Genomic DNA, 22956 nt, shown 5'->3' with positions numbered 1-22956 from the left:
TCTAAGAGTTTCTTGTGTCTTCCTTATACCTACGAGTTCTGCAGTTGCACAGCTTGATTGCAGAAATTTATAAAACATCACTTGGGAAGATCGGTTATAATCCTGATTAACTTTGTGTAGCTTTTTTCACTAATAGTAGCTAGGAAATGTTTTATCTGTATTAGGTGCACAGTTCTTTTTTGAGTAGCCTTTCAGAAATTAAGATTACTCTGTACATTTAATTTTCTGCTGTACTGGGTAGATACTTGAGCAGCCTTTTGACCTGTAAAGCAAAAATCCACAAAACAATACAAGAGGAATTCCTTCCTTAGTCTGGCTCTGTTTAGGAGTAGCTAATCTCTGGTTGTTAAATTTTATTTCTTACAGCTATCAGCCAATAGTGGATTATATAGATGCACAATTTGAAGCCTATCTCCAGGAAGAACTGAAAATTAAACGTTCTTTATTTAGCTACCATGATACTCGCATCCATGTCTGCCTCTATTTCATTTCACCTACAGGCCATTCCCTAAAAACCCTAGATTTGGTAACCATGAAAAGCCTAGACAGCAAGGTAAGATTTTGAAACAGAGTTCTAAGAATTTGTCTTATTTTCTGGGGCATCTTGTAGCTTTTAGATCCTCTACCACCTTTGAGTTCTATATCCGTGTGTTTGGTTTTGGGATGTTTTTTGGTACTGGTACACCTTAAGTTCAGAATAAATTGGTTCCACAAGTAGCTTGCAGTTCATCACCTGTTCATTTACAAATCAAAAGGGGAGAGAGAGACATCTGGCAAGAACGTTGAAAAAAGAAGCACAATGAGGGTTAAAAAAAAAGTTAAAAAAATTAGAACCGCACCAACTTTACTTTTAACAAACTGTTAACATCTTATCATGATTGGATAGGGTACTCTCCATGAGTGCTGTAATATTTCTAATTAAGCTTGTTTCTTGTTCACTACTGAGTTTTTGGGCTGCTGGAAAGCTGGCATATAAAAAGCTTTGCAGCAGTGTCCAGATCTTTGTTGTAGATGACTGAAGAGGCAAGTGCCGTGAACAGAAAACCCTGCCAGCGTGGCTTTTTCTAAGATAGGCTGCATTAGTGTTTTAAACTTCACACCTTGATTTGTTTTGAAAGCTTTAAAATAGCAGTTTCTAGTGTGATTACTTGCACTTTCTAAATTCTTAACTTTCTTCCTGTAATGGTGCTGTGTGAACTGGATGAAGCTAAATGTTTAACCCATTTTAAGAAACCTTACATAATTTGGGTTTAATTTGTTGGAATTTTGAGAAATTTGAAAACTTAAATGCGTTTGCTGTTACTGTAGCCCTTTACTTTGTGCTTTACTAGACCCTCTCCTGCTAAATTTTCTTTCTGCGTTTTCTTGTTCGTGAGATATGTCTTCAAGATAACAAGGATCAAATCAGCTGTCTGTTCCACATTTGTGATTAATGAGCACATTTGGTGTTTTTGTAATTTTGTTTGTGGGTGTATTTTGCATTTTGAACTTTCTCAATAGCACAGAGCAAGTCAGGGGGAGGTATGGTGGGACAAAGGTAGGGGAGAGCAGGGTCATTTCTTTCTGCTATGGTGTTGGTTTACGCCAGATTAAAATATTTGTGAAACTACTCTGTAATATGCACTGATAGCTAAAGAGCTTTGATACTAGAAAATGGGACAGTTTCTTGGAGCATGTTGTTCTACTCTGAATTTTGAAGTTGGAGGTTGTGTTAAATCACAAAAACACTTGGTTTCTAGGTTGTGCCCTCTCTTTACTGAACTCCCTTTAAAACAGTGTTTCTTCTGAAAAAAAAAGAAAATAGATCTATGAGTCCCAGCATCTTGAGAAAATATTTTTTCTGTCAGGATAAAATGAAAGTAGTTCTGCTTTATTTTTGGTTCTGCTTTGTCTCAGAGAAAAAAAAACCCAGATGTATCTGTGGGCAATTAATTCTTTATTGCTTATATACTGGATGACTAGCTAAGAATTTGGCCTCTAGCTTTTAGACATTGGAATGTCCTGTAGTTTTGCTTAGGACTGAATCACTACAGAGCAGCCAGGTTTCATTCACAGGTTAAAGCAGTCTTCTTCGGTATGCTCTCTTGCTGGGAACTAGTGATTATTCGACTAATAGATCTGCATTTTTAAGTCATTCTTGCAGAATTACATACAAATTGATATTAAGTCAGGAAATGACATGAGAGTACCTTGTGGGGTTTGAGTTTGTTTTTTTTTTTTCTTCAAAAAGAATCTTTGGAAATTTTTGCATTGATTCATAGAGATACACTTAAATCAGCCTGCAAGATACCAACCAATAATAATTTCAAGTATATGTATTTTTTTCATTCTCTAGAGCATAAAGGGGCAACATGTTTTGACATTAATGTAAGGTGTAACATGAAAATCTTAATTTAGAGTAATAGCATGTTTTCTAATTGGAGGGGGGAGCGACACTTCGCATTTCAGGCAGAAGGATGATCAGAGGTCTGAATCTGGTGATAGCAAACAGAGAAGTAATGCACATGGATGAAGTTTATCGTGGTGTCTTTGTATGGTCATTCTGCCTCGCTATTGAATGAGGCAGTCTCAGCTGCTTCTTCCCATTGTGCATGCTTAAGTGTTTTGGGCAGCCAGTTCCCTGGATGAGGGAACTGATTGAAATTGAAAGCTAAAGAGTTTTGCTTGGTTAGGGAACTGATCAAGCAGAAAAGTGACCTGTCACCTTGGACAGCTGCACAGATTTTAGTTTTACCTGGCAATGAGCAGCTGCAGGAAAGGGGAAGGGCAGTACTGTTGGTTTTATTGGAAGTGTAGACTTTTTATATGGTGTTAAAGTGATTCTGTGTTAATGGCCTATTGCTTTGTAGCAAAGTTCAATTTTGTAGTTTTTGAGGGTTGTAGCTGGGGAACAGGCTGGAAGGGTTTCAGTCCATTAGTTTCCAAGTAGTAGGTGTAGGAGGGAGCAGTGGGACTTAGGGCACGTCTATATGTGGTCCAATTCAATACGATTTAAGTCTCTTGTTAGTACAAATGCGTGCTGTCAATTAATGTTATTCTTGAATGAAAGGACTGAGACAGATACTAATTTTCAAGTAAACCTTAGATGCTGCAAGCAGAAATTAATTTTGTTTAACAGATTAAGCAAAGATAACTTTTTTTTTTGGTTGCTTATCTAAAGCCAGAGTAGTATTGCTTTTAAATTTTAATACAATGGTTGTAATTTAACATCAATGTTGATAGCTGTAATCACAGTTTCTGGCTGTTTTGCTTTTCTTTTGTTACTGATCTTCTCAGTAGTCTTTCTCTGCTATTCATTTTCCAAGAAATTCTCTCCTAATTAATGAGTGCTTGAAAAACTTTCATGTTGAAAAGACAGAGCAAAGGTTAATTTAATTCTGAGAACTCTGTGTTCCATCCATTTTTAAAGCTATATGATAGAAAACCTACATTGATGTCCCTCAGCTAATTTGATTGAAGCTGTGAATTACTACTAGCTGTAATAGGTTGTTTATACAATCCTAAATTAACTCAGTTATTTGATTTCAGATATTTTACCCCATATGTGCTTTGGTTGAGTATGTTACACAATTAAGGACTATCTTCAGGTGATCTTAGAAGTCATACTTTGGAGTTTGGCATGCTTTTTTTCATTTGGACATATTGCTTAAAACATAAGATTTATTTCAAAAACATCCATTTTGAATCTGTTCGTGAGATTTCATGCTTAGGCATTTCCATTCAGACAGAATATTCAGAAGAATAAAAAGAATGTGTGTGAGGTTTTTTCTTTTTTTTGCCTTATTGCATCTATGATCAAGGAACTCTGTAAAACTCTCGTCATCTGAAATCTGGAAGAATTATTTGTATTGTTCTTCCAAAATATTTGGACATTGGCATTAATTATTTGTATCTAGTTCTGAAAAATGCATATTTTGGGAGTGGTGATAGTATTTTTAAGAAAAATTTGGCTTCTACTACTTTCCGAATTATTGTCATAACTATTTTAGGATATAGGGCAGTTTACCATAATAGAATTGAATTTTGAGTTCTGAATAATTAGTGTAAAGACTGGTAAGCAAGATTCTTCAGTCTTCGTCATTCCTCTGCTAGCAGTTGTGAAACTCTTTGCTGCAGCAGTGAGGTGAACAAGATGTTGTAGCTGAAAGGCTCAAGGAAGAGGCTCAGGGGCAGGCAGGGTTTGGTAGCCAGCTTCCTTTTCTTTGTGTATTTAAACTGTCGACTTTCATTTAACACCTGAACCGTGTCCCCTGGTGCTATAAACTAAAACAATCTATTTTTTAGCAGAGATATAAATAATGTCATTTAGTTAATAAGTAGGTGTTGCTGTTCCTCTGGCTACTTCACTGTATGAAACCTCCTTCCTTGTTCTTTTCTCAGAATCAGTTAATTTTAAGGGAGTATATTAAATAATCTGTTGTTATTTTGTTAAATGATGCCAGTGAATGTATTTTTTATGGTTTGTGAAGCTTTGATATCAATTGATGCAAAAGTTTCAACTGTAAGGGAAGTTTTAAAGAGCTCATCACCGAACAATTTAATTTATAAAAGATGTCACCTCAAAACTGAAGTCTTACACATTTCATAAAATTTGTATCATTAATAGGTGAACATTATACCAATTATAGGCAAAGCAGACAGCATTTCTAAAACCGAACTACAGAAGTTCAAGAACAAAATAATGAGTGAACTAGTTAGTAATGGCGTCCAGATATACCAGTTTCCAACTGATGATGAAACCGTTTCTAAAATTAATACCATCATGAATGTAAGTAAATGACAAAAACTTTGGTATTTCAGTACTAAAGCATCACTTTCTAATGCAGATTCATGCCTGTTCTTTCACCATTATCTTGAGGCTTATAGGTTTTTGTGTAACAAGTTAGTTTATTTATTTTTCTCTCTTCTTAAAAAGCCTCTATGTTCTGGGTTTTTTTTTTTTTCCCCTACTTGCAAACCTTCCTGTCCCTGTACTGTTGATACCACTCGTTTTAGGAAGCTTTTTCTTTTCTGTCTCAGCAACAGTAAAGAGGTTCTTACTCATAAATACTTTTTTGAATTTCTGGATAATTAATATATAATTACAAACATAGAAGGACAGATTGGCTTTGCTCTTTCCTCAGCAAATACTACCTTACATCTGTTAGGGAAGATATTCAAGTGCCTTGTTTCTCCAATTTTCTCTGGTCTTTATGATAGCAAGTCTTCCATCTGCTTTTTCCTTTTATTTAGTACTTTCATTTGAAATAAGGACAAATTTTCTCTGGAGATTAAAAAGTTAGATGTTATTCTGGCTTTTTTACTGTTGTCCTTTCAGATCCTCCCAGGAGTATCTGCCAACTTCAACTAAGCTTGTGAAGCTGGATGTCTTTGCTCTGAGCACTGTGTCTGTATTTGCGTATGTTTGTAGATGCACGTGAACATACATTTGCATGTACTGGGGTTTGAAAGTAGGGAGGAGGAGTGTATGGCTCTGCAGTCCCAACCTCTGTCACTTGTGCCAGGGAGTGAGGATGTGCACGCTGTCATTCAGTAACAGGTCCTTCTGCTGTGGGGAAAGGTGGTGGTCTGGTACTTACCCCTTTCAAGCTCTGCTAGTGATTTATTTTCCAGTTAATGATTTTTTTTTTTAATTTGGTGAGTTGTTGTGGATCAGCATGCAGACACTCAGTGCCCAGCCTGTATGTCTGACGATTTGGCTGAGCCCACAGCAGTAACCATACCTCGGGTTCAAACCTGTGATCATCTCATGACTGTTACTGGGGATATGAACTCTGGCTGAATGCGAATCAGAGGGATGCGTTCTAGAGAGGCTTTTTGTTTGCTGCTGATACTCCTCCTAATGCAGCTCAGGATGTAGCTGGCTGCCTTTGCCACTGGGGCGAACTTGCTGGATCAAGTCCAACCTGTTGTCCACCAGGAACCCCACGTCTTTTCCTGCAAAGTGTCTTTCCAGACAGGCAACCTTCAGCATGTGCTGGAGCGTGGGGTTATTCCTTCTGACGTGCAGGACTTGGCATTGCTATTCATGAGATTCCTGTTGGCCAATTTCTCCAGCCTGTCGAGGTTCCTCTGAATTGGCAGCGCGCCCATCTGATCTATCAACCGCTCCTCCCGGTTTTGTTATTGTAGTGTGGCTTTTGTATCAGTAGTTTGACTAGCTACTGATCTCTTCAAAGTGTTTTTTGGTTTAAAACTGCTGTTGGCTTTTCCTGAAATGGTGTTTTTTCCCCTTAATTTATTTCTGAAGTGTTTGCTTTTCAGTTTTGACGTAAGAATTCTGAGAGGTAAGACTGTATTGGTGTGACTCTTACAGGGGCATTTACCATTTGCTGTAGTAGGAAGTATGGAAGAGGTGAAAATTGGAAACAAAATGGTGAGAGCTCGTCAGTACCCTTGGGGCATTATACAAGGTAAATGAATTCTCAAAGGTGTTTTTATGAGATTTTTGTTATTATAGTTGAAGTGTAAAATTCACCAGTACTAAAAGGGGCTGGTATTATCCACTGATGCCATATTGATTGTGTTTTGGATCAACAGTTTAAGGAGTTTAGCAATTAATACTTGCGGTGTGCACTAACTGGTAGTTTCACCAGCAGTGATGCATCCCTGGAATCAAGCTATGAGATGGTATATATAATATTTGGATAGGTTAGTATGGTGGCAGTGCCTCTAGCACCACCAAATTTCAAAGTTTAATGATTGTCAGTAAAGAAGAGGGAAGAAAAGAGAGAAATTTATCATTGTTCAACTCGAACAGGAAATCAGGACGTGTTGGAACATGCTCACGAGTACTTATGGGTAGTGCTTCAATGTGTATATTGGAAATTATAAGGAAGTATAAGACATATAATAAACAATGAGATAACTTTTCCTGGAAGTATAATTAGTAAACAAAATAAATGATTCTCAACGCAGTTTAAAATATATTTTGACAATTTTGCTACTTGTGCATAATAATCTTCCTCTTTTAACTGATTAGTGGAAAATGAGAACCACTGTGACTTTGTAAAGCTTCGCGAGATGCTTATTTGCACAAATATGGAAGACTTAAGAGAGCAGACTCATGCACGACATTATGAGTTGTACAGATGCTGCAGACTGGAAGAGATGGGCTTCAGAGACATTGGCCCTGAGAACAAACCAGTCAGGTAAAGGACTTCATGTGCAGCACTTGCTTTCAGCATCCATTCACTTCACATTTGACTGTATCAGCCCAATACAGTGCAGGGTTCATATACAGAATAGGTTTTCTAAGAGAGAAAGAATTGAGTTATTTTTAATCACAGTAAGTATGTAACTGTTCATTCAGTTATCTTCATGGAGAAATATATGGGATTATATGAGCATTGCTTTTAAAGGCATACAAGCTAGCTGTATTTCTGAAATCTCTCTTCTAGAATAAACCCGGGGATTTTAATTTTTGTCATGGTGAATGTCAGTTTTCCTCAGGTACATGCACTTTATGCCTTTTAAAGTATTTTCATTTTATATTAGCATGCTGTTTTACTTTCTCTCTTAATAATGTCTGATTCTGAACAACGATTTGATTAGCCTCAAAGTTCAGAAAGAATTGAAGCAAAAGCTTTTACAAAGTCATTGGTTACCCTGTTGGCTTCCCACATTATCTGCCATAATAACAGATGTCTAGCCTTTTCAGGTAAAGAAATATCTTGCTGGACTGTAGAAAGTTAACAGAGGATTCCAAAGGCAAGTTGAGCAGAGGGTTAGAGACACTCAGTTGTTTCATGTAGTAAAGTTGCTTTCTGCAGGAGGGATTGACAATTTCTATATCCAGTTTGTTTAATCTTTTTATTTCCAATTCTGTCATCTCCCTCTCCCTCTTCCAACTTCCTTTGGTTGCTTTATGCATGGGACTGTATTTTGTAAGTGGTTAGAATCCTGATGGGGAGGAACTGATGCTTCAGGAGTTCTTCAAGCCTTCGTGGTTTAGCGAAGTGCTATTATTGCATAGTCATGGTGGGAAATACTGACTTAAACCAGACATGAAAACAAAATACGACTTTGCATTAAAAGCAGTTTCTAGTGCTTGAACCAACTGGTTTGTTTACTTCTTGTTTTACTTAGTGATCAGACTGTCTTTACCCTTTCTGTTCTGGTAAAAATAAATGGCTTTTAAATGGCTTCCTTCCAAATAGTTGTTTTTAGTGGCTTAAATTCTTTACTTTCACCTGTACTTTGCACAGAAGTTCTAAGGCAGGTACAGTTACTGTAACTCATAGAGTGTTGATGGAGCCGCATTTCTTTCACTTTGGCTAGGTCTAATTTATATATTGTTCAAACAATAGTAATTAAATAAGATTAACATGGCCAAGGAAGATGCTGGATGTGGGCACTTTCTGAAGTCTTAATGTCAAGGCACATTTAAAGATTAGTTCATTTAGAGGATCGTGAGCTGACTATGAATCACAGTGGTCTCTTGGCATTTCTCTTAACAAGAAAGGAATAAATCCTTTTCATAAACAGCGAATCGAAGGTGAATGAAGTTTAAAACCAACTGAAACTGACCATAGACTTTTCACTGGGTTTAGGTTTAAGTTTAAGAACATACACTAACAGCTGATACCTTGTTCTCTTTGTCTAGGGAAAGCTTTTTTTAGAGATTTGTTCATGGCAATATTTACTGCAGTATCTTTGGCTTTTCTGAACTTGAATTTCACAATGTACAGCCATTTCAAGATAAGAGTTAAATTATAAAATCATATAAGAGTTCAGTTATAAAACTGGTCATCCACAGAACTGTTTTCTTCCACAAACACAAGAATTGTCTTTGTAAAACCCCTAAACAGTTTGCATTTTATTAATGGTATAAAGTGGCAGGTTTATCAAAATGTCACAGTATTTTATGCTTCAGAAGTTGGTTTAGAAATGGATTGCTTTGTGGAGATACAGAAAAGCTAAGTTCCCTCTGGTGTGTAGTTTTTATGTATGGCCCACTAAATGTCAGTTTGTTGAGAGCTTTGTGGCAAGACAACACTTAATTAGTTTTAGTAAACGACATCTATTGCAAATGTCATTGTTTTGGAAGGATGAGTGAGAGGGCTCAGAGTAAATGCACGCAGACCAATATGATCGTTAAGCAGGTCTCCTTTATTTATGTATCTGAGGGTACATTTATACTATTCTATTGAGGGTACATTTATACTATTCTATTTTTGTGCACTCTCCGTGTACTTGTCATTTCTATTATGATTGGTTAGTATGCTTTGTCCACACGCCTCTATATTAGTTCTGATTGGCTTATGCTAAAAAGCTATATCTTGCAGGTGCAGCATTCTTTCTTATTTTTCAACTTCCCCATATCTTATTTTTCTCATAGCCAAGGTCCTCGTTCTGTATTATAATTGGTCAGTTCATCACCACCCCATTACCACCCCCTGGACATGCCTGGACATAGCTCATTCAGTACGTGACCCAATGGAACCCCACAAATGAGAATAGGTATTCCCTGAGAATCTTGAAAAAATAACTTTTTCCCAGATTTACTGTAACAGGAAGACAAAAGTGGGACTGGATCTAGGATGTGTCATTGTCCCTCAGTTATGTGGCATAGTGAATGGCAGGTCTGAAAGAGAAGGCGTTTGGTCTTTTGTGAGAGAGGTTTTATGATACCATAAAAAAGGAAGAGAATTTAGAGGGTCTCTTTATAGTGTAATTAGCAGACTAATGTAGCCTTGCCCGTAAGGTGCTTCATGAAGCTACTGAGGAAACGATAAAAAGTGTCATCCTCAGCAGTGTGATAGAAAACGTCTCTTTCCGTGGAGGAAGTTCAGTGCTTCCTATTTTGCTGACTTGTAACTTTAAATATCTTTCAGAATAGGGAGTATCCTGTTCTTCTAGGCAAAAATGTGTTATTAAATTGTCACCCTCTTTGTCTTTAAAGATGTTTACAATATATATCCACACATAGATTCTAAGAGCTGTAGTTTTAAAGTGTAGTTAATATTGCATAGCAGTGTATGACTGATGATTAAAATTTTATGCTACTTCTGTAAATAATGATCAAAATGCATGTTGAAAAGTCATATCTTGTGCCTGTGATGTAGCTGTCTACATACTAAATTTGGTTATCTGAGCTGGGTTATTTTATGTAAATTTAGAAAATTTCTGCTAGACTTGAATAATTGGCTGATTTTACTGCTCTGGGGTTTGTAGCATTTGAACATTGACACTTGAGTAGCTAACACGCCCTGCCTTTTGGCGTGTCGTGAAAAAGCTGCCTGTGAAGTTCTGTACCACTCTTTTGGATTTAAAAGTGCAACAGTAGTTTATTCATCCAAAATTGTACGCCACTGCAAAGCAAAACCAGTAATTCTTGGATTTTCAGCTACCTTGTGAGAGGGATTGTGGGCAGGTATTTGTAAAGGCTTTCACATGTGAAAAAACATGTCGGCAAGCTTTATTTTTTTATGGGAGACATGGAAAGAGATGGTTTCAGCACACAAGGGAAAAATATATTTGCATCTTTATTACTAGGTGTGAGGAGGGAAAAGAAAGATGGTAGTAGTCTGAAGTGACTGTCTTGTGTACACTTTTAAAATTACCTATTCCGTAATCCTATATTTTTTGTGACTTTGTGTCATAATAACTTTTTAATTTGTATGCAATTGCATTCTAAGGATTAATGTTTTCATTAACTAGATTTCCAGGGAAAATTAAGTTTACATGATCAGTCTGTTAGACTCTCCCAAATAACTTATGAACCAACTCTCCATTTTCAAACCTCAGTAAAGGGTTGAATGCTTCCAGGGGATTACATGGTTAGTGTTCTTACTGCAGGAAAAGCAGAAGACCTTTTCTCCTACCAGTTGTTGGCCAGCCAGTGTGCATTTGTTGTCAGTAAATCACTACCTCTGAATAAAGCACTGTCTTTTGAAACTCTTGGGAGCTTGGCAGTACTGCAGTAGGATGAGAAGGTTATGGGTGATTTGGAAGTAGATAAGGCTACTGCATGTGAAAGATCCATGGGAGTATTCACCATAAGTAAAGAATATTTAGGAAGTATGGAGGGACACTACTTGTATAGTTAAAAAGGTGTAAGGAAGTAGGCAGGACTTTGGGTATTACAATCATTCAAAGAACAGAACGTTAAAATAATCCATAGGAATTTGGGCTATTAATTCTGCTGCTTTCAGGACACCTGGTTTATTCTGGCATTTTATCAAACCATTATTTATTTAAATTGGATAACAATAATTAGCATAATTTAATGGGTAATTGGGAACTTACTTAATCTCATTCATATACCTTGCAAAAAAAATATACAAAACTTTTTTTATGAAGAGTGCAGTCTTATAGTGGGGTATCCTTCCAAAAGGTCATGAGTCCAGCTGGCGGCTGGTCACTAGCGGTGTTCCCCATGGCTCAGTTCTGGGGCCGGTGCTGTTCAATATCTTTATAGATGATCTAGACGTAGGGATTGAGTGCACCCTCAGTAAATTTGCAGATGATACCAAGCTGGGTGGGAGTGTCGATCTGCTGGAGGGTAGGAAGGCTCTACAGAGGGATCTGGACAGGTTAGATAGATGGGCCGAGACCAACGGCATGAGGTTCAACAAGAACAAGTGCCACGTCTTACACTTCAGCCACAACAACCCCATGCAGCTCTACAGGCTGGGGGAAGAGTGGTTAGAAAGCGGCCCGGCAGAAAGAGACCTGGGGGTGCTGATCGACAGCCGGCTAAATGTGAGCCAGCAGTGTGCCCAGGTGGCCAAGAAGGCCAATGGCATCCTGGCCTCTATTAGGAATAGTGTAGCCAGCCGGTCTAGGGAAGTGATCGTCCCTCTGTACTCGGCACTGGTGAGGCCACATCTTGAGTACTGTGCTCAGTTCTGGGCCCCGCACTTCAAGAAAGATGTTGAGGTGTTGGAGCGAGTCCAGAGGAGGGCGACCAAGCTGGTGAAGGGTCTGGAGGGTATGACCTATGAGGAACGGCTGAGGGAGCTGGGGTTGTTTAGCCTGGAGAAGAGGAGGCTCCGAGGTGACCTTATTGCAATCTACAACTACCTGAAGGGAGGTTGTAGTGAAGTGGGAGTTGGCCTCTTCTCCCGGGCAACTAGCGATAGGACAAGAGGGCACAGCCTCAGGCTTCCCCAGGGGAGGTTCAGGTTGGACATCAGGAATCATTTCTTCTCAGAAAGGGTCATTAGACATTGGAATGGGCTGCCCAGGGAGGTGGTGGAGTCACCATCTCTGGATGTGTTTAAGAAAAGACTGGACATGGCACTTAGTGCCATGGTCTAGTTGACAGGGTGGTGTCAGGGCAACGGTTGGACTCGATGATCCCTGAGGTCTCTTCCAACCTGGTTGATTCTGTGATTCCGTGATTCTGTGAGAATTAGAGTCACGTATGTACCATACCAGATTAAAATATAACGTGTGGTAAACCACTTCAAAAATGAAGAATCCACCATATGGTGCTTCAGGGAATAAATGGAATACCATCTAAGGCTAAACTTAGTCATATAGGTATAATTTCATTTCCAAGACATGACAAGCAGCCAATCAGGAACAGGCTTGGAAAGCCTGTTATGGCAAAATTTATGCAATGAAGTCAATGGATAGCAGAGTATTTGGGGGGATGGTTTGTGCATTTTATGCAGTATCTGTTGGATGTAAAATCCAGGAAGTACTTTTATGATCATTTTTTTAATACTTAAAATTAGTATTTGCATTTCTTTGTTGTTGAAAAGTAAAGATAGACCTTTTGTTTTGTGTGGATGGTCTAGTCCTGCCTTTTTGATGGTCCAATTATGTCCATTAGGAACATGAATTCCTAGTTTCAGGTCAGTCTCAGCAAGAGGTAATTGCTGAGATGGCCTGAATGGAAAAATTGGGGATAATTGAAAACAGAAATGTAGACATGAAAAGTGGTTCCAGCCAAACAAACTTCTAAATATGTACATACCTAGTAAGCTTAGATGTTTGCAAAGGAGGAGAGGATTACTGCTGTTTTGAAGTTGGACACTTTATAAGTCCATTTTCCAATCTAAGCTATGCTGTTGCTTACAGGGACATTCTTGTTTCGAAAGAAGAAAACTAATAGGCAAGCGTCTGTTGAAAAAAGCCAAAGATTGATATTCAGGCTGAATGCTTGCATACTTGGATTCTCTGATGTTAATCATTCTCTTGTTTAGTTGTTTTTCTGTGCTCATAATTACAATTTGTTCTTCATTGTAATTGCAGTTAAACATAGTTGTAACATAAACATCTCAGTTTCTCAATACGTGAGCAATCATATATTCCATGCTTTATTCCTTCCTGAAACCGGGATGTTCAGACCTTGCAGTTCTTGAACAAAAACATGTTTATTTTTCAGTCTATTTTGAGGATGATGACAGAAAAACAGGAAGGATTCAGTTATATAAGTTTACATGTAGAGGAACGTTGATATGACTCCAATTGTCTTTTCTAAGAAAGGAAATGTAATATCTGAAAGGCTATTAGATGTCTTCCTTAAGAAGTCACTTGGGAATGGAGTTCATCTGACCAACTGCTGACCTTTGCATTTGAGCTAAATATTTTAACCTCCTTATGGTAAGACTGAACCGCATCCAAAATACCTGTTTTTCATGCCTCCACTGGGAAAATGGTAATTATTTAGATCTACCACATCCTTAGTGTTGCTTCATATCAGCTTAGGTAGTTCACTGAGTCAACGGCCCATGCTAAAAATACCTGCCACTAGTTAACTTTTAAACTTTTTAGTTTTTCTGATATACCTTAATTGATAGTCAAATGTGATGCAAAAAGTTTTCAAATTTGAAAGCTTTTTTAAAATTAAATGAACAAACCGTAAAATATTCTGTAAAAATCTGTGTTGTTCAAAGCACACAAACATTGTGTTCCACTGAGAGTTGAATTCACTTCAGTCAGAGTCTTTCTTTATGAACATAACATGTTTGATTTGCCTCTTTAGGCTTCTGTGTTCTAAGTCTTACACAGATAGAGAAACTGTGTGTCACAGCTATGCTTCTGTAGAAAAGTAGGTGATAGTGCTGTTATGAGGTATGTCATGGATTAGTAAGGTGTAGACTTTCTTCACAATCCCTTCCTCCAAAATCTCAATAAGAATACATTATTTAAATAATTATCTTTAACATATTAATTTCACAAGTGGTTTTGTATAGAGTATAAAATTTTAGCGGTCCAACCCAGAAGAATGAGAGAACCTGTGAATTTGATTTTCATCATGTGCTATGTGAGAAGTAGTGAAACCAGTCTTTAGGTAAACTGAAAAGTGTTTTACTGTGAGCAGTGGATGCAGTAATGTTGAAAGGATTGTCTTAAGATCTGGTGAACTAATTTTCCCTCCTCCCCAAACCTCCTAAAACCAAAGACTGTTTGGATCATTATGTTGCAGATATGCCAAGCACAGAAGAGGAAAGTTTGTTTTAATTTTGTCTTCGTGATTTCCAGAACAATTCAGTCCAAGTGGGAGGGAGGGATTTAAAAAATACACCTTTATTTCTCCTCTTCCTTATACATGCAATTTGATTACTTAATAAAGCCAGTCTTCAAAGTTAATCTTTTACTAATTGCAAGACAAAATTGCTTTTACCTGATAAACCAGCCTAGGCTGAGTGTAAGGATGTCTACATAATGAAACGAAGGTGTGATTGCAGCATGTTAGCTTCATCTAGCTTTTGCTCTAGCGGCTTTATTGCACCCAAAGGCAGCATGTTAGCTGGCAGAACTGACACAGGGAGGGATTGTTTAGGGAGATTGCTAGCACTTGAAAAACCTGTGCTGTAGCTTTATTGTTATTACATATGCTGTCTAAACTTAAATATACCTATGTGAAAACCATGCCCGTGTTTCATGTGGTAGATACTGTTTCAGGATGACCTAAGTTACTTCACAGATGATAAAAAAACCCCACCAAACCCCAAAAAGTTGTTCTTCCAAATTTGTTTTGTTGCAAACAAATAAGATAGAATACGAAAAGTGTTCTGACCTTGAGATCTTACAAACATTAAGTCTGCATGTGCAATTTCAAGATGATTCTTCTCTCTCTTTAGATTATATTTTCAATACAAATAAGAAACTTCAGGATTGAGAAACTGCCCAATCATCGTAAATTTCAATATAGAAGAGAACTGTTTAAGCTTACTGTTGCTCTAAATCATTAGTTTTTAGATGTCCTTTTTTGGTAGTCTGTCCATTTATAAACTGTGTTAATAGTAAAAGATGAGACTTAAAAACTGGTACAAAAGTGTGTATGTGTATTAAAAACATAAAGCAAATTTAAATATTTGATAGGGACCTTGACAGGCTTGAGAGCAGGGCCTGTGCAAACTGCATGAAATTCAACAAGGCCAAGTGCACGGTCCTGCATGTGGGTCGGGGCAATCCCAAGCACAAATAGAGGCTGGGTGGTGAACGGATTGAGAGCAACCCTGAGGAGAAGGACTTGGGGGTGGTGGTTGACGAGAAGCTCAACGAGCCAACAGTGTGCGCTTGCAGCCCAGAAGGCCAACTGTATCCTGGGCTGCATCAAAAGCAGCATGGCCAGCAGGTCGAGGGAGGTGATTCTGCCCCTCTTACTCTGCTCTCATGAGCCCCCACCTGGAGTATTGCGTCCAGCTCTGGGGCCCCCAACATAAGAAGGACACGGAGCTGTTGGAGTGAGTCCAGAGGAGGGCCACGAAGATGATCCGAGGGCTGGAGCACCTCTCCTATGGAGAGAGGCTGAGAGAGTTGGGGCTCTTCAGCCTGGAGAAGAGAAGGCTCCAGGGAGACCTTCTAGCAGCCTTCCAGTAGCTGAAGGGGGCCTACAGGAAAACTGGAGAGGGGCTTTTTACAAGGGCAAGTAGTGACAGGACGAGGGGGAACGGTTTTAAACTGCAAGAGGGTAGATTTAGATTAGATATTAGGAAGAAATTCTTTCCCGTGAGGGTGGTGAGACACTGAAACAGGTTGCCCAGAGAAGTTGTGGCTGCCCCCTCCCTGGCAGTGTTTAAGGCCAGGTTGGATGAGGCTTTGAGCAACCTGGTCTAGTGGAAAGGTGTCCCTGCCCATGGCAGGGGAGGTTGGAACTAGATGATCTTTAAGGTCCCTTCCAACCCAAACCATTCTATGATTCTATGATTTATTTTACATCAGAGTGGAAGGCATGAGAAACCTGGCAAAGGACAGTAACTCATGATAGCTGAGAAGGGCTGACTAGTCAGCACTCAGCGTTAGAAGAGATGAATGGTGTAAGAGAACAGCTCCAGAATAAAGAACTAGAGTGTTATCCATGTTTTGATCTGTTTATCCTACAAGATACTGGACAGATCCTTTTGTTTTTGTCATAACCATTAGCACAGCTCCGATCCACCAATTCTGCCTCTCCGGAATCTTGTGACTTAGAGAAGTTTGTGGTAAATGTTTTTTTGGAAGAACTTGTGTCATTAAGCAGCTATGCTTTTCAGCGGTAGTTTGCTCTTTGGTGTATGAGATACATCTGTGTACAAGCTCCATTCCTTTTTCCCTGAAAAGCAGAACTTTTCCTGCAAGCACTGTGGTGAGGGCCGTGGTAGTATGCACCCCAAAAACATCAGACCTCTAGCAGTATATGAATAAATTACCAGCATCTTTTAATTTGCTGTGATATGCTTTGATATGAAAGAAGTTTCTCAATTTCAAGTACCTGTTGTTGGGAGGAAAAAAATTGGCTTGTGTACTGAAATGTCTAGTAGAGTAACTTAAAAAAAAAGCGAAGGGAGGCATAGATTTAAAGGTGAAGAAATGTTTTAATAACTTGCTGTTTTGTTCTGTTGCCAGATACTTGCTCAATGATCTGAACTAATTTACACCTCCTATATAATTTCAAATGTAAATGTGGTATGTATGCAGTGTGTTACCTTCTGGGAGAGAGAATTCAGGAAAAAACAAGCAGTCTGGAGGTCTTGGTTGATGCATGTTGGGAAGTAATCCTATCTTTTGGATGTTGAGCTAGTTAGGAAATTGTATTATTTATTCTATATTAATGTAATTCTGCAGTTCTTAAATTTTGACATTACATAAAGAGAATGCTTTGAAGGTCTTGTTATTTTCTTTCCTTTTTCATATAGGAATAATCAGTTCGCTAGTTGTGTTAATGCTCCAGATGCATTGTTTTTGTAAAGTCCTTTTTTAAGACTGAGATTTCACAATGTGGAAATTTTTGGGGATTTTTCTGGCAATTTTGGTGTCTTATTAGTAAATAACTTAAAGAAAAAGATTCTGCATGTTGGAGGCAGAAAGTTATAACTCAAGTCTTTTAGAACAGGAGATTCCTAAAATGCTGTATTTACTTTGAAATGTAAGTTGCCCAGGAGCTGTTAGCATAAATAGTTTTACTCAGGGTTGTTTATGTAAATAAAAATTTAGAAAGGTAAGGTGCTTGCATCTGTTTAGGTTTGTTTATGAATTTTTATGTGGGGAGCTGTAGAAAATAATATTTCAGATGAGTATTAATTGTTTAAATAATGTTCCATATTGTTGGTTTTCCACATTGAATAAAGCAGCGTGCCGGAGACTTGCTCACATTTTTGGACTTCAGTCTACAGGAAGCCTATGAGGCAAAGAGGCACGAGTTCTACCTTGAGCTGCAAAGAAAAGAGGAGGAGATGAGACAACGGTTTGTGCAGAGAGTGAAGGAGAAAGAAGCAATATTGAAAGCAGCAGAGCAACAGGTAAGCACGCCTGTCTGTCTTGAGTTTGTTTGCTGAGTTGTGGAACAGTTAAGTTCTTAGCAAAATCACAACTAGTTGATATTTATAATTTCCTAATATTTTGAGGGCAGTAATGCTGAAAATCAAAAGCAGATTGATTACACAGATTGATTGGATTAGTAGATTGATTAGACACAAGCAAACAAGAGAACAAGTCTTATGAGGAGTGGCTGAGGGAACCGGGGTTGTTTAGCCTGGAGAAAAGGAGGCTCAGGGGAGACCTTATCGCTCTCTACAACTACCTGAAAGGAGGTCGTAGCAAGGCGGGTGTCGGTCTCTTCTCACAAGTAATAAATGATAGGACGAGAGGAAAAGGCCTCAAGTTGTGCCAGGGGAGGTTTAGATTAGATATCAGGAAAAATTTCTTCACTGAAAGTGTTGTCAAGCATTGGAACAGGCTGCCCAGGGAAGTGGTGGAGTCACCATCCCTGGAGGTATTTAAAAGACGAGTAGATGTGCTTAGGGACATGGTTTAGTGGCTGACTTGGCAGTGCTAGGTTAACGGTTGGACTTGATGATCTTAAGGGTCTTTTCCAACCAAAATGATTCTATGATTCTATAAATGGCAGTCTTTTTTTTTGGAGGGAGGGAGCTTATGGTCTAAAGGCTTTGGTGGATAGCTGAGACAAGTCAATAGAGTAGGAGGTGATATGGTGAAGTAAGAGTGATGAATATAATGGTTATATGTTTCTTAATCTTCTCTAGCAGTATGCTGAGAAACATTGGTATGCCATAGCAGCACAGCAGGTGCTTTTCATGCATAGGTTGCTCTGTAAACACCAACATTTCAGGAAAAAATCCCATGGGTTGTTTTTCAGCCCAAGAGCATGGGGCATGTATGTTTGTATGACCTCCAGGTTCAGTTATTAAATATAAGCTCAACCCTAATGTTAAGAGGTTTGAAAGTGGAGGGGTTTGTTTTAGTTGGTTTTGTTTTGTTTTTAAAATCCCAACTATTCCCAGCTGCCTTAAGAATATTTGGCGATATGGAACATTTCTTGAATATGTTGTTGAAGATTTACTTCTGTCAAGCTGGACTGGGATCTTCTCATCTACTTTCTGTCAGACTCTATCATGGTCATGAGTATTTATATTCAAACACTGGTTTAATTGAAATTGGAAATGTGTGTATATTTATTAATGTTCTTTTCTGCACCTCAGTCTCCCAGCAAAGATGTAGCAGTTTTTGTGACGTGTTCAAATGCATGTTTTAAATAAGAAGAAAGCTTAATACTTTGTTTTCTAAATCTGTTCAGTCCCTCATACTACTTGTGGAGAAAAAATACAGGTTCAATCCTTCTCAGTATGAGGCTATCCAATTGGAAGAATACTTGGCCATGTTCAAAGTAGGTTCAGCTAGGTCTTACACAGTATCTGTGGTACCCTTTCATGTTTTCCTTCTATGATTTATGCCAGGCTGTTTGTGAGCTCTGCATATTGCAGTTGAATGATGGATATTAGTTTTCCCAGTTCCTGATGTGGAAAAGTGATGATGTGGTCACTCCTAAAGAACATTTGTCATATACTATTGCTGCTAGTTCTCTGAGAAGTCTGTATGTATATCTGGAAACTAAAGAAAACCAGGAATTTCTGTTGTACTTAAAATTGCTTTCACATCCTTCATTTATAGGAAACTCCTTGGTGCAATGTGCAACATTACCACTCCTGAGACATACAATCACTTAGGATCTTACTGTTTCTACCCTTCATGTTTGTATTGATATACCTGTTTTTGCAATGCATATGGTTAACTGCTGCAATGAAATAAATAAATGAACAGTACATACATGTATACACACACATTTATAAAATCTGACAGCTCCACTGTATAAAATAGGCATAGTATTGTATTTATAATCTTAGTTATTTCTTAGTTCCTTCTTTGCAAAAGATGGAAATAAATTAAATCTCTGATTTCTGTACTGGCATAGCTTCACTGAGATTGATTTACACCAATACAGATGGATACAGAAGCAGGATTCTAGGAGAGGTTATGTGTAGGGAGATGGGAGGTGACGCAGGGTGGAGTGAAGTACCCTTTAGTTATCATGCACAACCTCACAGTAGGTTTAAACTGGTCAAAATGCATCTGGAGAATATAATCCATTAATATGTCTAAAGACCAATGAAAGAATTACTGCAGAAAAGCAGTTAACTTCTGGCAGCCCACAAGTAACTCCCCCAACCAGACTTATTGTGTATACATATTAATATGTAAATGTAATTAATACACATATGTCACGGTTTAAAGCTGGGCTGGCGATTAAACCTGCAGCAGACGCTCTCTGTTAACCCTCCCCCCCCCCCCACCCGAAGGGAAAGGGAAAGGGAAAAGGGAGAGAGACTTACGGGTTGGAAAGTTAAAACAGTTTTAATAAACCTATAATAACGAAAAAGAGTATAATAATAATATTGGAATAATCAAATATATACAAATATATATACAAAACCAAGATCGAGCTCCCCCGATGTCGGCAACGTCACCACCGGCACTGCAGGGCAGGCTCCGGGAAGGCCCAGGCTGGGCCTAGCAACGGTCGAGAGCTGGATTCAGGGATGCACAGATCGGGATCGGGGGCAGCAGGAAAACAGTCGGAGTCCTCCTTGGACACCGGCCATAGCAGAAAGAGCAAGAGCGAGCAAGAGCGAGACCCTCGTGATCCCCCCGCTTTATACCGAGAATGACGTGTATGGGATGGAATACCCTCGTTGGTCAATTTTGGGTCACCTGCCCTGTCTGCTCCCCGCTGCAGCTGCGACCCCCCTTCGGCTTTTCACTTGTAAGCAGTGAGGAATTCAGCGGTGACCTTGGTTTCTCTAAGGAAAAAAGTACAGCAAGAGCCTTACTGCACAATATCCCTACCGGTGCCTCAGTGATAACTACAAACTTCGAGCATTATCAGTCCTGGAAGCAGACACTGTCTGCAAAACATGTAGTTAGTTTCAGAAAGTGCAGTTACTTAGAGGAGACTTAGCTGAAAGTAAAAATCACTGAAAGGAAAATCGGCCTGGTTTAGGCCAAACCAAGACAACATATTAAAATTTTATATACATATGAAAATACATACCTGTGTAACACTAAAGTCTGTATGATTCCTTGCCCACTTGGTTTTAGGGAAGTAGATTCTACTTGGCAGATCCTGATTTAATCCTTCTGTTGGTAATTGTTTCCTCTCTAAAGGCCTCCTTGTTTTTGATATAATAAAGATATAGTAAAATCTAGTAGGAAATCTAATATTCATTTAGTGCATTCCATGGTTTCCTCCTGTACTTTGTGTGCAGTAGCTTGCCTTCCATGAGAATAATCTGATATTTTTCTGGATTGCTGTTTTTTAGTCTTACCAGTTTTGGGAAAGAACTGCAGTGTCTTATGACTTTTTAACACAAGTTGAGGTAGGATTTCCTGTTTAATTGCAGAGGGTTTTTGTATCGTGATATCACCACCTTGTGTTACTAGTTGGAAATATATTTGTTGTGCTTTCTTTAAACAGATACAGACTAAATTTGAACATCGTATGCTAATACATCAAGAAGAGAAACTGAAATTAGAGAAAAAGAAAAAAGCTCTAGAAGATGAAATAGCTGTGTTTATTGAGAAGAAAGCTAATGCTGAATTTCTCCAATCACAAGCTTCTGTCTCTACCCCTGTTGTTAGTTTGAAGAGAGACAAGGACCACAAAAAGTAAGTGCTGATGCCAGTCACCAGAGGCAGCAATAAAAAAAATTCTTCACATATCACTTTTATAACACAAATTTTAGTAATCTTGTAGCCAAGATACAAATGCGCTCCTATTCTGTTATGTGACAAGAAGACAGAAGTGTGTAAAATACCGTCATGCTTGGATTTCTGGCTCTAAAATTTACTTTTAGAGTAATTGCTATATGTTCTATGAGCATTCTTTCTTTTTTCTTTTTTTTTTTTTTTTCCCCATGAAGAAACCAAGGTTTTCGACTTGAACTCGTGGGTTGTGATGTCAGAGATGAAGAAACTGTGAATGTTCACAAACAGAGTGAGAGGGAGAGAAATTCACGCAGGGAATTCCAGAAATAGTACTTGATTGCAGCACTCAGGTTTTGAATGTAGGATATGTTAGTTTTATGAAGCAGTCTGACTGCTGCTGTCGCATAATACTAGATGTGTCTTCCTAGTACAGATTTTTGAGAGGAGTGATTGATAGAATTGGCTGTAAAATTACAGCGAGTGCAGAATATGCCCTGATAAACATTTCACTTTCTTCCCTCCCACCCACTTCTTTCCTTCTCCACTCCCAAAAGCAAAACTCGAATAAATTGTGAAATTTCAGAAATGTTTTTGAAAGTAGTCTCCAGAATAACATGCCCAGCTTCTTCATATATGAACATTGAATTAAATGTTCCTATATAAACATTAAATTAAATTTAATTATTTTTTTTTCTCCAAAATGAGGAAAAGTCAATTAATTTATTGATTTCCTTTTCTGATAGGTTACAACTTTACTGCAGATAACATTTTGTTGATTAATATCTTACTGCAGTTGAAAGCAGATTTTTTGGTCCAGAAACTATTCATAACTGCTAGATTATGAAAAACTCTAGAAGCTAGATGGGTGCACATATTCCACAAATATCATCAAGACAGCTTTGACATTTTTGGGGTCTATGCTAGCAGCCTGCTTGTGTTTTTTGCCAAAATTTGTGGCATTTCAAGTAATGTTACCATGTTCCTTTTCCTAGACTACTTTTTCTGGAATTATATAGGAAAGTGGAATTCTTGGTAACAGAAGTCATAATCTGCAGTATTATGAGTAACTCAACTTCAGAACATTTTTAGATTTGTTTTCTCTGTTTTAGCTTTATTTCTTCAGGATATGTTACAGTTTACGTGCTTGCTTTTGTTTTTCAGTTCCAGCTTTACGTAATACTGATGATAAGAAGAAACAATATTGATAATTTCTCTTGAGGAACCAATGATTCACAGTGTGCTTTTGGAGGTGTAGGAGTTGCAGTTTCTTACTAAAGGATTTGGAAATATCTCTTGTTGCTGCACGCTGCAAAAGAAGAATTTTAAAGTATGATCTGTACACATACGGTACGGTGATGACTGTCATTGCCATCATGGACTTTTTATTACGAGTCTGCCTTGATGCACACTTGCCTTACATGCGTGCGGCCAACGTGCTTTCATTTTAAGTGCATTGTACCAAAGAAAATGTCCCTGCCATAAACAGTTCCATTCATAATATGAATGCTGTAGTAC

General features: G+C 38.3%; 1 protein-coding gene across 1 annotated transcript; it reads left to right on the top strand.

Annotated features, from left to right (window-relative positions):
* The first annotated feature begins 459 nt into the window (after positions 1–459).
* On the top strand, positions 460–22690 carry SEPTIN10 (septin 10). Its single transcript, XM_068417573.1, has 7 exons — positions 460–553; positions 4607–4768; positions 6317–6413; positions 6983–7151; positions 17549–17681; positions 21212–21402; positions 22603–22690. The coding sequence occupies exons 1-7, from the start codon at positions 533–535 to the stop codon at positions 22616–22618; spliced, it is 789 nt and encodes a 262-aa protein (XP_068273674.1). The 5' UTR covers positions 460–532; the 3' UTR covers positions 22619–22690.
* The last annotated feature ends 266 nt before the right edge of the window (positions 22691–22956 follow it).

Source organism: Nyctibius grandis, chromosome 2 (genome assembly GCF_013368605.1).
Source record: "Nyctibius grandis isolate bNycGra1 chromosome 2, bNycGra1.pri, whole genome shotgun sequence".
NCBI classification, from domain to species: domain Eukaryota; kingdom Metazoa; phylum Chordata; class Aves; order Nyctibiiformes; family Nyctibiidae; genus Nyctibius; species Nyctibius grandis.
Note: the sequence above shows the minus strand (reverse complement) of the source record. Positions and strands in the feature narration are given on the sequence as shown.